This window comes from Ascoidea rubescens, assembly GCF_001661345.1.
Source record: "Ascoidea rubescens DSM 1968 unplaced genomic scaffold ASCRUscaffold_7, whole genome shotgun sequence".
Lineage (NCBI taxonomy): Eukaryota > Fungi > Ascomycota > Saccharomycetes > Ascoideales > Ascoideaceae > Ascoidea > Ascoidea rubescens.
Window position 1 is genome coordinate 650,177 of NW_017962919.1, and position 13,290 is coordinate 663,466.

The window sequence follows — 13,290 nt, forward strand, 5'->3', positions numbered from 1 at the left end:
AAATATAAGTTGATAAAAATTTCAGAAATGAGGACTTTTTTCAGGAATAAATTAACGTTCCAGCACAGGCAGTGTAGTGATAATTTTCAAATTGTAATTGAGAGAAAGATTTTTTGCTAATGTGGTTTTTGTTAATATTTTGATGAATAATTTTATTCCTGTTTTGTTTTAATTTAATGTATTCTATTTTCTGAGATTTGATTTTGTCGTTTTTTTGTAAATAATTTTTGGAGAAATTTTTCAAATAAAATTGGCCTGAGAAAAATCTCTCAAAAGAAAAAACAACGAAGTTGAAATTATAAAGAGAAAAAGTGGAAATTTTAAGAAATGAAGGGAAATGAAGGGAAGAGTTTAGGACAATCGTGAATGATAAATATGAAAGAAAATGATTTGATCAGAAAAGAGAGAACAAATAGCAAAGAGACTAGATATTAGATTCAAATTCAAATCCAAATTCTAATGCTAATTCAAATTCTAATGCTGATTCGAGTCCTAATTCCAATGGAGAAAAAAACGATTGAAAACTGGTCAAATTCAAGAGCCTTTAAGAAAACGAAACAATAAAAACAAAGAAGCATGGAAATACATAACAGATGCTGGAATCAGGACACAGCATAAGCAGTTCAAGCAGCTCAAACAGCACAAGAATGTCTCTTTCTCTGTTTCTGCCTTATCCAGCTCTTCTTCCGCTGCTTCTGCTGTCGCTGTTGCTTCTGGCTCCTCTGCTTTTTCTGCTTTTTCTGCTTCCTCTGCTTCCTCTGCTTCCTCTTCTGCTGCTGCAGAAGAGTCAGATCCAGCTGCGGGAGGTGTCCCAGTCTGGCACTGCTTTCGTCCTACTGCCATTCCCCAGCTGCTGCTCAGTTGTTCCACTTTAGCTTTTCTCTGTCTGCCTTTGCTCTGCGTGCTTTCCACACTGCTCTGAGTTGCTTTGTCGTCTTTTCCACCATCTCGCAGCACTTTCAGCAGCAAGAGTCCAGATTCTGGTTTCGGGCTCACCCTCCCAAAACGGAGCTTTCAGAGCACAAATATCAACAGACACATACATCATGCACACACACGCACAGCAGTACAGGCTTAGTTATGCTGGCACACCCGCAGTAGCGGAACAAACGCCGGTTGAGGTGTAGAATTTGTAGCCTGTGGCCTAGAGCACGCTTTATTTCCCCGTGTGTTTGCAACATGTTGTTCTCCTCTAGGATAGCGGAAACTGAAAACACACGCTTAGGAATTACGTTATTCCTCTCTGCAAACGGGAAATACGCAGCATCCATCGTCATGAACGAGATTGCTGAGAAACGATCAAATGTGTGTTTGTTGTTATCTGATTCACTTGATTTCTTTATTTATTCATTTTGCTTGGATTTGGATGGCGGTGTATGGAGATATACATGAGTTTGCTTCGCCCTCTGTTATCAACTCCATTTAACTGTCTCCAATCAGCTGTTTCGTTCTGTGCTCAAGTTATACCCTGTCTGCGTCAAATGCCTAATCTGTCTGTGTACTCACATCTGATCCTGCTTTTCAACAGGTTTTTCCCGTACCCAACTTTTTCCTGGTTAATAGACCAAATGTATCCTTTAGCACCTATCGATATATTGTTACAGCACCGTGCTATTACTGATGCTGTTTCTGCTGATACTGCTCTAGAACATCAGCACTTCTTGTTTCGCTTTTGGCTTTTTATCACTTGTGGACCGGAAGAGGCCCTACTCGTAAGGCCTGCACAAGTTATGTATCTGATTGGCATCCAAGCGTGTACTTCCAACTTGACAAAAAACAAGTTACATGCACACGCGCCGCCAGGCCCGAAAACGTACTTTTAAGACAGATCTTTTTTGTGAACCATTTAGGGTTTTTGTCGTTACAATTGTTTTTTTTGCACCGGCACCACTATTGTATTATTTATTTTGCCACTGCTTGTGTTGGGCCGTATTCAATAGTATGGAAATGTACTGAAATGTGTTCAGTTGTACTTGCAAGTATTCATTGGTGCTCAATCAACAGTACAACAAAAAAGATCCTTTCCGCTTGTGGTTTGCAACTGGTACTAAACATCCCTAATTAGCTTTCACGTTATCTCATTTTTGTCTCGGTTATTATTCAGCTTACACTCCTATGCAGCAGTACACACTTTAAGCTCTTGCAGCTGCACTACAAAAACTCTGCAAGAAGTTTAGCTTGCACAGAAAATATGGATTTTCCTAATTAGGCCGGTGCGGTTGCCGCTACCGTCCTTTGCCAAATCAAGAAACACCTATTTCAACAGCCACTGAGCTTCCAATGTGGAAATGCTCGTGCTGATCCATATAGGAGAGGTCATCTTGCTGCCACTGTCTTCGCGCATGAACTGCCTGCAGGCCGCTGCGGCTGCGGCTGTGGTAATTAGCTAATTATGCATTTATCTCTACTTTGGTTTTTTCAGTTTCACCTCCATTTGCGCTTCTTCAAAGAGCAGCCTCAGTATCAACCAACGAGAATTACGCTCCCACCATATCCACAATGATCAGTTCATTATTGTAATCAAAAGCCAATTTTTTTGCTCGTTATTTCTACAAAGATGACTTTGCAAAATAATAAGTATCATCTTTTTTCCATCTGTGCCGCACCATCAATTCCTTGTGCTGTCCTATCCTACCATATCCTATGCTATCCTACTTTTTCTCCTCTTATTTTCTCCTAAATTTATCCTTTCTTGATCCTATTGTTAGTTTTGTTCAAATTCAATTTTAGGTCAATCAGCCTAACACTTGAAATTAATTTTATTATTCACTCTTTGGGCCCCCATTTTTTTTCCTTTTTGCAGTCCTATTCCGTTTATCAACTGCTTTATCAACTTGCTTCTTGTTACAAATATCTTCTTCATTTTGCAAATTCTTTTTTATCATTTCCTATTGATAAAACTAAAAATATCTAAAAAATATTTTCTAACAAAAAAAAAGAAAAATAAATTGTAGGATCCAAAAAATAAAGCTAATAATAACTTTTATAACAATAATTTTAGTGCATCTTTTGTTTCATTTCTTAATATTTCAAGATTTTGAAATGTTTCACATATGTTTTTAGCTAATTCTCACAAAAACAATTTAAAAAAATAAAAAAAATAAAAAAAATAAAAAAAAATGAGGAAAAAGAGTCAACTCTTTTATTTGCTCTCTTTCATTCTCATTTTCATCTTCAATTCCCACTAAATGTTTGCTTCTCTTCAATCTCCAATGCCCCAGCTACCTCCCAACTTGCTGAGTTTATTTTTATTTGATACATTTATTATTATCATATTTCCTTGAAAATAAGTTCAAAGGGATGATGGTTGTTCATTCTCGTTGTTTGCCTCACTCCATTTAAACTCATTCAAACCTATTCTGATATTCCAAATATTTCTCACCTCACACTTTACACAATCCTTACAAAAATCCTTTATTCTCATATTACAAATATTCTCTACTCTACAATACTCAGTATTCTATTATTCTATTGTTTAAACTTCCCAACAATACAATTTTATATATGAAACTGCTTATTGTCCCGTTAGAAAAGCCCATGTAATTGGGATGGAACAGCTAAGATAAGTATCTGCACATGTATGCGTCTTAAAGCATACGCACAAAACCGCAGATACGCTGTTTGGTTTTTTGGTTTTGAAAGGTATTGTCCTGGCCAATAAAAGCTCTTGCAGAACTTCCACAAATAAAACAACTAATAATTAATTAATCAAAAAAAAATTAATATTTTCAATCATCCTATCATGACTGCCATTATTCTTATTACCATTCTTATGACTAATGCCGGAAATTTATGAAAAATTCCAACTAAAATTACCTATTTCTCATAATCATACTCTTATCCACTTGATTATTCTTGTAGTTATGAAATCATGTCTGTAATCTAAATATACAGACTGTTTTCATAAAGGTATTTGAAATTTATTTTTATCTTTTTCTTTTTAACCTTACTGATTTAATACGATAAATCTGTTTTATACTTATATTTTTACTTTAAATACGTTTTCCCAACTAAAACTCCAAAAACAAGAAATAAACAGAAAAATCAGGTTTCCATTTTTTCATCTTTTCAGGTTTTCAATTTTATTTCATTTTATTTTATTGTTATTATTTCTAATTCTTTTATAAATCAAAAGAAAAAGAAAAAAAAATTCACTTAATTATGTAATTCATTCATGTAGGGTTTTTTTTCTTTCACAACTTGAATATTCGTTTAATTGTTTTTTACTTGGTTTTGGGGGATTTTAATTCTAAACTATAAGTTAAAATAGCAATTGTTTATTATTTATTCTAAAAAGAAAAACACTAGTTGAGGTTGCTCACAACATCCATATCAAAAACAAAATGAAACCAAAAAAAAAAAAATAAAGCAAGACAGTAGATATTTCCAATACCTTGATGTAATGAGCAATAAATTACCAAAATTTCAGTAATTCTAAAGTTTTATATTATAATAATATTGAAGAAAACAAGCAATTTAATCACAGAATTAAATTAGCTGTTAATTTATATAGTGAGCAAGGAAACTCAATAGCAAGTAGTATCTGAAAAAAACTTATAAACCAAGTACTTGAATTTGCATTTTTTCAGTGAGCATTTGAAAAATAGTATTGAAAAAAAAGAAAAAAGAAATTTCAAATAATACTAATGAAGTAGAAGTGTGTATTAGGAGGATAGGTACATGATCACAACAAATATGCTTTTTTTTTGTATTTTTATTTGGTAGTTTGCAATTAATTATTGAGAAACTGATTTATATTTGGCAAGTCAATAAATTCATCGGGAATATTAAATTCCTTTTTCAATGCTGATGTTTCTAAATTTTTATTATTGACCCAATATGAGATTAGTAAATCAATATTATCAGTGATTAAATCGATATTGTAACCGATTTTTGTCAATTGATTAATTTTTTCATCTAAATTTCTTGGATCGTTTTCTGTGTAATCATTTAAAATTTGAAGTTTTTTCTCAAGGTCATTGCTAAATTCTTTGACCTTAGCAAGTAAATAATTTCTGTTTATATCATTGTTTCCATTATCATTATTAATTTTAAGTTGTTCTTTAACCATTAGCAACTGATTCGCTGTTAACTCGTTAACTCTTGATAATTTTTCTTTTTTGATTTTTTCAGCTAAAACTTGATTATTTTCAATAAGAGTTGTTTTTCTCTTAATTAAATTTGAATAGTTGCTATTGATCGACTTTGTTAAATCAAATTCAAAACACCAATAAAAATTGGTTATTCCACATTTTTCAAACTTGATTAAACTGTCATCAATTAAATGCTGAAGAATTTCTTTCATTTGCATTGAATTAACACCAATATACTTGGAACCAAGACTCTCGACCTCCTTGATTGTGTAGAAATTGTGCTCTTTCTTAAAGAACTCAAGCAACTTGAGTTTTTTCTCTTCAAGAGACAAACCTTTCTTCTTTGGTGGCTTTAGCAGACAATTTATGTTAATATATCTGCTGTTTTCAGAGAATTTGTCCTGAAATAAAGCAATCTGAATACAAGCAAGGTGAAGATACCATAGTTGCAAAAATAAAATAAGGTTGCTTCCTCTGCTTCTCGTTTTGCTGCTGCTATTACTTCCTGTGCTGGAGCTAAACGCCGACACTCCGTCCGGCCTGTGCTGGGTGTTGTCCTCGGCGGATTGCACCGGAAAACGCGCGGAAACTCTCGGAAACGGATACAGATGAGGACTGCGCACCGCACACGGATTATTATTTGGGATTTATTATCCGCACATGTATTCAGACACCGGATACTTACTCCGGAGAGATCCGCTGAAAAGTTGCGCTGCCTAGCCGCGGATTCCAGCCTCTATTAAAGTCTGCGTCGGATCGGGACCACTTTTTATCTTTCTCAGCTATTATATCTGTATCTGTTTTTTGGGCTTTGGACTTTTTTGTTTTGCTGCTTTAACAATTGACCACTTTATTATCCACCAATTTTTTTATTTGTCCACTCAACAGAAAAATGTCCAAGCGTCAACAGTTAAGAGTCCAATCTGAGCTCAAAAACGTTGTCAACTCAAGAGCTAATAAAAACCAATGTGCTGAATGTGCCTCCTTATATCCTAGTATGTTGTCTTCAGAAAATTATATTATATAATGCAGTCAAACAAAATCGTGCTTTTGCAATGTGTTTATCGAGTTTTGCTAACTTAACTTATTGTATTACTTTTTTTTTTCGTATATGCAGCCTGGGCCAGTTGGAACGTATGTTATCTTTTAACAAGTTTTTTTTTTCAATTTTACTTTGCTCCCTTTTTTAGGTCAATTTTTTATCTAATTTTCTTTCTCAAGCTAATGGGTTTCAAACTAACCTTTAAATTATTTTTTTTGTGGAATACATCGTAGTTGGGTATTTTTTTGTGTGCAAGATGTGCTTCTTGCCATAGAAAACTAGGTAGCCATTTAACAAAGGTTAAAAGTCTAACCTTGGATAATTGGTCTGAAGAACAAGTTATGAATTTGAAAAAAATTGGTAACAAAAATTCAAATAAAAAATGGAACCCCAGAAAGATCCCATTTCCCTATGATGACGATGATACTAAAGATATTGAGAAATATTTTAGAGACAAATATATTCTTAAAAAATATATGTTTGAACCAACTGGTTCGAAATTTGAAACCTTTGATGAATTTCAGAATCAAAGAGACACTTATTATGATCAATATAATAATTCAAATTCAAAGATTAAAAATAAAAAATTAAAAAGTTCAAACAATTTACCAAAATTATCTCATAGAAAGATATCAAATTTTGAAAATTCTTTATATTCAAAACATGCAGATTATTTTGTTAATCTAGGTTATAAAAAAGATCACGCAATTGAAGCAATCATTTTAGCTCAAGGTGATAATGATTTAGCTTTAGAGATCTTAAATGAAGACAACTCTATGAATGATTTGGATGCCTCTAATAAACTTATATCAACAAGAAATTACAGTGATTATTTAAGCAATAATAAAAATTATTCAAATAACAGTGAACAAGATGAGGATGCTCCTCCCTTACCAAAAAGAGCTGCTGACATCTCAAAACCCACAACAAATAAATCTTGGTGGAACGATGACGACGATAATGATGATAATTTATTAAAAGAAGATGACCCTAAACCTGCTGTTTTTGATGGGACTTCCGATTACAACGCTTCCACAGCTTCCACAAATCCTTCATCAAATGGCCAAAACTCAAATCAATATCAACAATACTTGGACCCAACAACTGGAATTGTTTATATGGACCCTTCAAAACCGATTCAACCTCAAAATCAACAATTTCTTCAACCACAAATACAACCTCAACCTCAACAACCTCAACAACAACAAATGTTTCAGGTTCAACAAACTGGTTTCCCAAATCAACAATTGTTTTTCCAACAGCAAAATCCACAGCAAGTAAATAATAACTCGATATTATCATTGTATAATCAGCCCCAAGCTCAACCACAAACAGTTCAAAATACTTTTGCAAACTTGAATCAAACTCCATCTCAACTTCAACAAAACCTTACTTTAAACCAATTACAACAACAGCAACAGATTGCATTAGGAGCAAATCCTATGGCTTTCAGCATTCAACAGCCTCAACAACAACCTTTTTATCAACAACCTCAGCAAGTTCTGATGCCCGTAACTGGGAACATAATGTACACAGGAATGTTCCCGAATACTGCAGGCTTCTATCAACAATAATTTAGAATAAATCAATTCACCTTCAAGGATGCTCTATACTCCATTTATTTCTCTGTTTTTTGTTTTCCTTCGTTTTTTCCTGTTTTTTTTGAAAATTTTATTAATTAGACTTTTACCTGCTTTTGTTTTGTTTTGGTTTAATTTTAATTTTTAATTTAATTGATCTTCTATTTTAATTTGATTGGTTTTTTATCGTTTTGAAATCCTATTTAAGTTTTAATATTTAATAATCCTTTTCTTTAACCTTTATTTCTGATTTCTCTGTTTTTTTGTTTTGTTTTGTTTTGTTTTGTTTTGTTTTGTTTAAACTTTTAATAATTCTTAAATTGAGTTTTTCATTTCCTTCTTTTTTTAGTTTTAAAATTTTTGTAATTTTACCGAAAATATTGGTAAAATTTTAATTATTATCAACTCCTTTAAATCAATATTATCTTCAGCAGACTGTGCAGTTATACTTTCTCATATCCAATGATTTCTACTTATTCCCCTACATTTTCTCTGTTTTCTATGTTGTTCATCGCTTTTCACTAAAAGTTCAATTTTCAGTTCCTAGTTAAAATCAAGCTAAGTTTTGAAAGATGATGGTATTTTTTAAGATTATTCAATTAAAGGGAATGTATTTAACTCTTAGCTGAATGCAAAAATTTCATACCTCAAATGATGACCACAAAACTCCCAAAATATACTTAAAATTAAAAAATGATAAACAAAAAAGTTTGGTTTGCAGTTTCAAGTCATATTTACAACATATTGGGTTCACTTTAAAACTTTTCAAATACAAAAAACGACTATCTAATGCTAAAAGTTGAATTTTTGCAATACTGATGTCTGATACTTAGGTTATCACGATGATCGTATATGACTGATTTTTATAGTTTAAAAGGTTTAAATATACTCTTTGAAGGAAAAGTGTGTTTGAAAATCCAATTGAGTTGATTATTGTAAGAGGTTTGTTTAGATTCCAAAATAAACGAAAATCTTTTGAAAGAGATAACCGTGATTTTGTTAACTTGAAAAAGATATATATTGTGATTGAATTTTTACATTTAGATTGTTTTTTTTGTTTTTGGTTGTTTTTTATTTTCAATACTTTGCAAATTAATTTTCATAAAAAGATTATCAATAAGAATATATCTATTTTGATTTTAAAACTTGCCAAATGGTTGAGACAAAACAAAGGAAAAATTGTTTCACTAATTTAAATGATAATTAGCACCAAAAACTTTTTGGTATAAAGAATATCCTTCAAAAGTTTGAATATTCATACAAAGAAATCCCATGAATTGTTTTTATGATATTGGGTTGAAGAAGTTACAATAAATACACTGTTATACTCAGGATAAAAATACCACACACGATAATAGTAGATGAAAGAATATTTTAAGATCTAACAAAATTAAATTTTAGTTATTGGGAAACATTGGTAAATTTTAGTGATTATCGAGATAGTTTTTGTTTTCATGTGTTTATGAAAGTGTGAATATAGCTTATGATCAGGCAATCAATACGATGATGATTCATGATTCACACACAACTAAATTATGACAACTAAAGAACGTAGATTCCATAATATACTACAATAAATTTACTCAGAACTAGAATGCGAGATTCTGGATAAGCCAAAACAGTTTATTTGTCTAATTGTTTTTCAAGTTTCATTCTAATCGTAAGCTTGAAAAATAATTACAGGTTGAATATCTTTAACATCTAATATATTTGGGATTTTTTTATTTCAATTCAAGATCATAACAATGTTTGTTTGTTAGAACAAGAAAAAGCAGGATTATTCATTATATAACTAAATGAATTGAACCAAATAAAATATCAAGGGATCGGTTGTAAAACATGAGCAAAATAAGTGTTTATATATCTCCCAGTATAGAAATATAATCAAAAAGACGCGAAAAGCATTTTTTATCAATTGTGAAAAAAAATTCTAAAAATAAAACCACAAAACGTCAGAGTTACAGCCCTAATGATTAGAGCCCTACACGTATAACCTCCATTATGGTTTGGTTTGATTTCACGATTTTGGTGTTTTGAAAGATTTTATTTGGTGGGAGAATTTAAAGCATGTTGTTGATTGGAGGTAAGGTGGTTTGGGCCTTTGGTGAAATGAAACAGAGATGGGCTGAAGAAGAGTTGTATTGCCAGAATTATTATACATCCATTATACACACATTCTTGAAAATCTGATAAACCTTATAAATGCAGCGATGGACTAGATTTTTATTGATTTGTTTTCAAAAGTAGTAACAATAACAATAAGTTAATTTCAAAATAGCAAAAAGTAAGTAAGTTTTCGAAAGAAAATTTCCACTAAATTTTTTAAAAAAAAACACATCAAGTAAATGTTTACAAACACAAAAATGGCAAAAATCTACTTGATTGAACAAATAAAAAACAGGAACCAAACAAAACACATTTTTCAATTTTTTAAATGAGATTTCTTTAAATTAAATTTATTTTATGGTATAATATTAATCGTATTATTTGTTATATGGAATCATATAAGAAATTTGATTAATTTAGCTAGTTTATTTGCAAATCACAGATCACAGATCACAAATCAAATATAATAAAAAATAAAAAAATAAAAAAATAAAAATAAAAAAATAATGCATGCTTCCAAATTATACTTGAAACTAAATCCATTTAATCAAAAATCGGATAAGAATGGAAAAAATAAGAGTAATGATAATGACAACGATAAAGAAAAAAAAATTGATGGAGATATCTCGATGTCAAATGCAATTTCAATTTCTAAAAAAAAATCAAATAATATATCTTTACTAGACAAAAGCAATGGAACAACTTCATTTCCTAGTGGAAATTTAAATTTCAACAGCATTTTTAATAATAGTCTTTCTCCCTTTTCAAAAACGTTTCCAAATGTCGAAAAAGATTTGAAACATAATTGGAATGCTGCTTTAATTAATGATATAAAAGTTCTGAATTCTTCCGAACAAACTAGTTGTGATAAATCAAACGAAAATAATGAAGAAGAGCCCTTTAAACCAAATAAATCCAATGAAAAAATATTAATACAAGAGAAAAAAAACAATCAGAATACAAGAAAAAAAAAAGATAAAATTACATATGAAAATGAATCTGTTCAAAGACTTTTTAATAATCAATCAAATAAATTAAAAATAAAATTGAATGATTTAGAATCCATTTCAGATATACCAAATAGTGATAACCTTTATGAGTCAACCTCTAATGAATCCATAAAGAATCTTTGCAATTTAGTTAAAACAGAAGTGGAAGATACTGAAATGGTGAATGAAGGAGGTTTATCGCAATTCAGTTCAAGTACAACTAAAAGTTCATCTGAAAATGAAATGAGAGGGTTCTCGCTATTAAATCATGATATTAATAACAAAATTTCAAATAACAAACAGTTTACGCAACAGTGTATTGATGAAAAAAATTCTGATACATCTATATCTTATAACTCTCAAGCTCAAATGAATAATGATCTTATAACGGGTATAATTAAAACAACTATCGATCTTAAGAATACGATTGGAAAATCTCAAAAAATTCTTGAAAACAGTACCAGTCCAGAAAAATCAAGAAGCATAATACATGAAATCATCGAATATACAATCAAAACGGATTTAATTAAAAATGAAGAAAACTTAAATGAGTCAAAACGAAAAATAAAGGAAAAATTCTCTCAAAAGCTATCAAATTCAAAAGAATTTTCTCATAATAAAATAGGAACTCAAGATATTATTCCACTTGATGCCACAGCACCAGAAGCAAATTTCAGCCCAACGGCTGTATCATTGTTAGCAACCGAAACAAGTTTTGGTAATGGGCTCGTAAAACCCCAAATTTTAAATTTTGAAATACCCTTTCCTAGACAATATAAAAATGCTGCAGCCGCCCAAGAATTTTTACCGCAAATTAGAAATAAAAGCAAAAATATGGAGCATGGAAGTGCCGAGGATCTAAACGAATATAGCAGAAAATTCCCTCTAATTGAGGAGGAAGAAAGATTGAACCGTTTTAAAGACAGAGGTATAATGGGTCGTGATATGTTCTTTTATGAAGAAAGCAGCGAAAGCAAAAGTAGCAAGAATAGCAGCGCCTTGGGATCTGGAAAAGCAGCTTGTTATTCTGGTGCAAATACCAATACCGAGAAGAGCATCTACTTCGAGGATGGAATTGGCTCATCAAATTACAGCAAGTTTGTTGATTTTAGTAGTCAGCGAATTTCAAACCATAAGAGAAAGAGATCAGTGTCTTCTGAAAACGAAGGACATACAGCCGAATTCTGCTTTCAGCATGAACCAAATGAAAGATGCACTTCCAACAACTGGGAACTGGTTGAAGAAAAAAACCAGGCAGGGACCAATGGAGACTATAAGGACAACCTATGCTACAACATGAGGGACTTTGGAAGCTGCAAATATGGAGAAAACTGTCAATTCAAGCACTAGAAAACAGCTTCCATCAAGCTCACTTTGGCTGATGTGGCTAATTGGTGATGTTATATTCTGCAGTCCCAATCGGGAACTGCACGTTTGCTTATGTAAGCATGTAAATACACGATTACATAACGAACCTCATTTGGAGTTGCTGAATTGAAGTTGTTAAAGCTGTTGAAGAGAGGTGGGGTGAAGAAAGTTATGGGAAAAACCTTTGAGACTGTTGGCTAGGTAATGGTTGCTTTGTTGGACCTATTTGGTGTTCTTCAGATGGAAGTGCTTTTGAATTTTGTGGTTCATCCTGTGGGTGTTGTGGTTTACAAAGATCTTAGCTTGCAGAAAGAAGGAAAGAAAATGCTCGCAAATGGATAGCTGGTTTCAACTTTGATTGTTTTGGCTGATGAGCTGCTAAATTTCCTTGGTCATGGCATCAGAGACTCAAATTCAAGAGCTCAACTTTGCAAGTGCTGCGTTGGAGACACAACTTCCAGAGGTTCCAATGACAAAATAACTAATTTGAAAACTGTTGTTGGATTCTGGTTGGTTTTCGACGTTTTTTTTAATGGAACTGGAGAATGATATGCTTTTGACAATATTCTCAAAGTATTGTATAATATCTGAATTAATTTGCTTGGGTTGGGTTTTTGTTTCATTTGTAACCGGAAGTTTTGGACTAAAAAAACTCTTTCATAAAATAATAATTTATTTCTTTTACTCTGCTTCATGATTGCTTTATAATCAAATTACTGAGATCACACTAAATAATTACGAATTTTGGTATTGGAAACTTTGTTTTTGTTTTTGGTTTTTGTTTTGTGTTTTGTGTTTTCTTATTTTTTTTTTCTTTTCTTATTTTCTTATTATTATTTAACATTACTTTGAAAATTTAAATTATTAGCAAAACATTTTTTTTACTCTCTAAAATTTGCTATATTGATTATGAAAATTAGTCAAATTTGTTTTTTTTCTTTCTTCAAAAATGTTTTCAGATCTTAAAAGAAGTAATGTTTCACAATCCCAACCTCTTGATGTTCACAAAGATATAAAAATGCTAATTAAATCTAATGGAACTTATTGAAAATATATTTTTTGATAAATGAAAGATAAAAGATAAAAGACAAAACTATTTCAATTGTATTTTG

At 31.3% G+C, this 13,290-nt stretch overlaps 5 protein-coding genes across 5 annotated transcripts; 3 read left to right on the forward strand and 2 right to left on the reverse strand.

The window, feature by feature from the left end:
* Nucleotides 1–424: 424 nt before the first annotated feature.
* ASCRUDRAFT_70663 (uncharacterized protein) lies at nt 425–1,271 on the reverse strand (the record flags this gene model as incomplete). The annotated part of the gene is made up of 3 exons (XM_020191821.1): nt 425–524; nt 587–997; nt 1,063–1,271. 3 exons carry the CDS (start codon nt 1,269–1,271, stop codon nt 425–427), a joined length of 720 nt encoding a protein of 239 aa, XP_020047103.1.
* Nucleotides 1,272–4,732: 3,461 nt separating this feature from the next.
* On the reverse strand, nt 4,733–5,537 carry MND1 (Mnd1p; the record flags this gene model as incomplete). Its single annotated transcript, XM_020191822.1, has 2 exons — nt 4,733–5,509; nt 5,535–5,537. 2 exons carry the CDS (start codon nt 5,535–5,537, stop codon nt 4,733–4,735), a joined length of 780 nt encoding a protein of 259 aa, XP_020047104.1.
* Nucleotides 5,538–5,909: 372 nt separating this feature from the next.
* Nucleotides 5,910–7,788, forward strand: GTS1 (Gts1p). The gene is made up of 3 exons (XM_020193364.1): nt 5,910–6,088; nt 6,211–6,227; nt 6,369–7,788. The coding sequence occupies exons 1-3, from the start codon at nt 5,986–5,988 to the stop codon at nt 7,707–7,709; spliced, it is 1,461 nt and encodes a 486-aa protein (XP_020047105.1). The 5' UTR covers nt 5,910–5,985; the 3' UTR covers nt 7,710–7,788.
* A 153-nt stretch (nt 7,789–7,941) lies between these two features.
* ASCRUDRAFT_76162 (uncharacterized protein) lies at nt 7,942–8,651 on the forward strand. The gene has a single exon (XM_020193365.1). The coding sequence runs from the start codon at nt 8,345–8,347 to the stop codon at nt 8,516–8,518; it is 174 nt and encodes a 57-aa protein (XP_020047106.1). The 5' UTR covers nt 7,942–8,344; the 3' UTR covers nt 8,519–8,651.
* A 1,687-nt stretch (nt 8,652–10,338) lies between these two features.
* Nucleotides 10,339–12,168, forward strand: ASCRUDRAFT_76163 (zinc finger CCCH domain-containing protein). The gene has a single exon (XM_020193366.1). The coding sequence runs from the start codon at nt 10,451–10,453 to the stop codon at nt 12,158–12,160; it is 1,710 nt and encodes a 569-aa protein (XP_020047107.1). The 5' UTR covers nt 10,339–10,450; the 3' UTR covers nt 12,161–12,168.
* The last annotated feature ends 1,122 nt before the right edge of the window (nt 12,169–13,290 follow it).

What these genes read in the sequence shown, in the direction of transcription:
- GTS1 (XM_020193364.1), top strand. Translation starts at nt 5,986, where the DNA reads ATGTCCAAGCGTCAACAGTTAAGAGTCCAATCTGAGCTCAAAAACGTT.
- ASCRUDRAFT_76162 (XM_020193365.1), top strand. Translation starts at nt 8,345, where the DNA reads ATGCAAAAATTTCATACCTCAAATGATGACCACAAAACTCCCAAAATA.
- ASCRUDRAFT_76163 (XM_020193366.1), top strand. Translation starts at nt 10,451, where the DNA reads ATGTCAAATGCAATTTCAATTTCTAAAAAAAAATCAAATAATATATCT.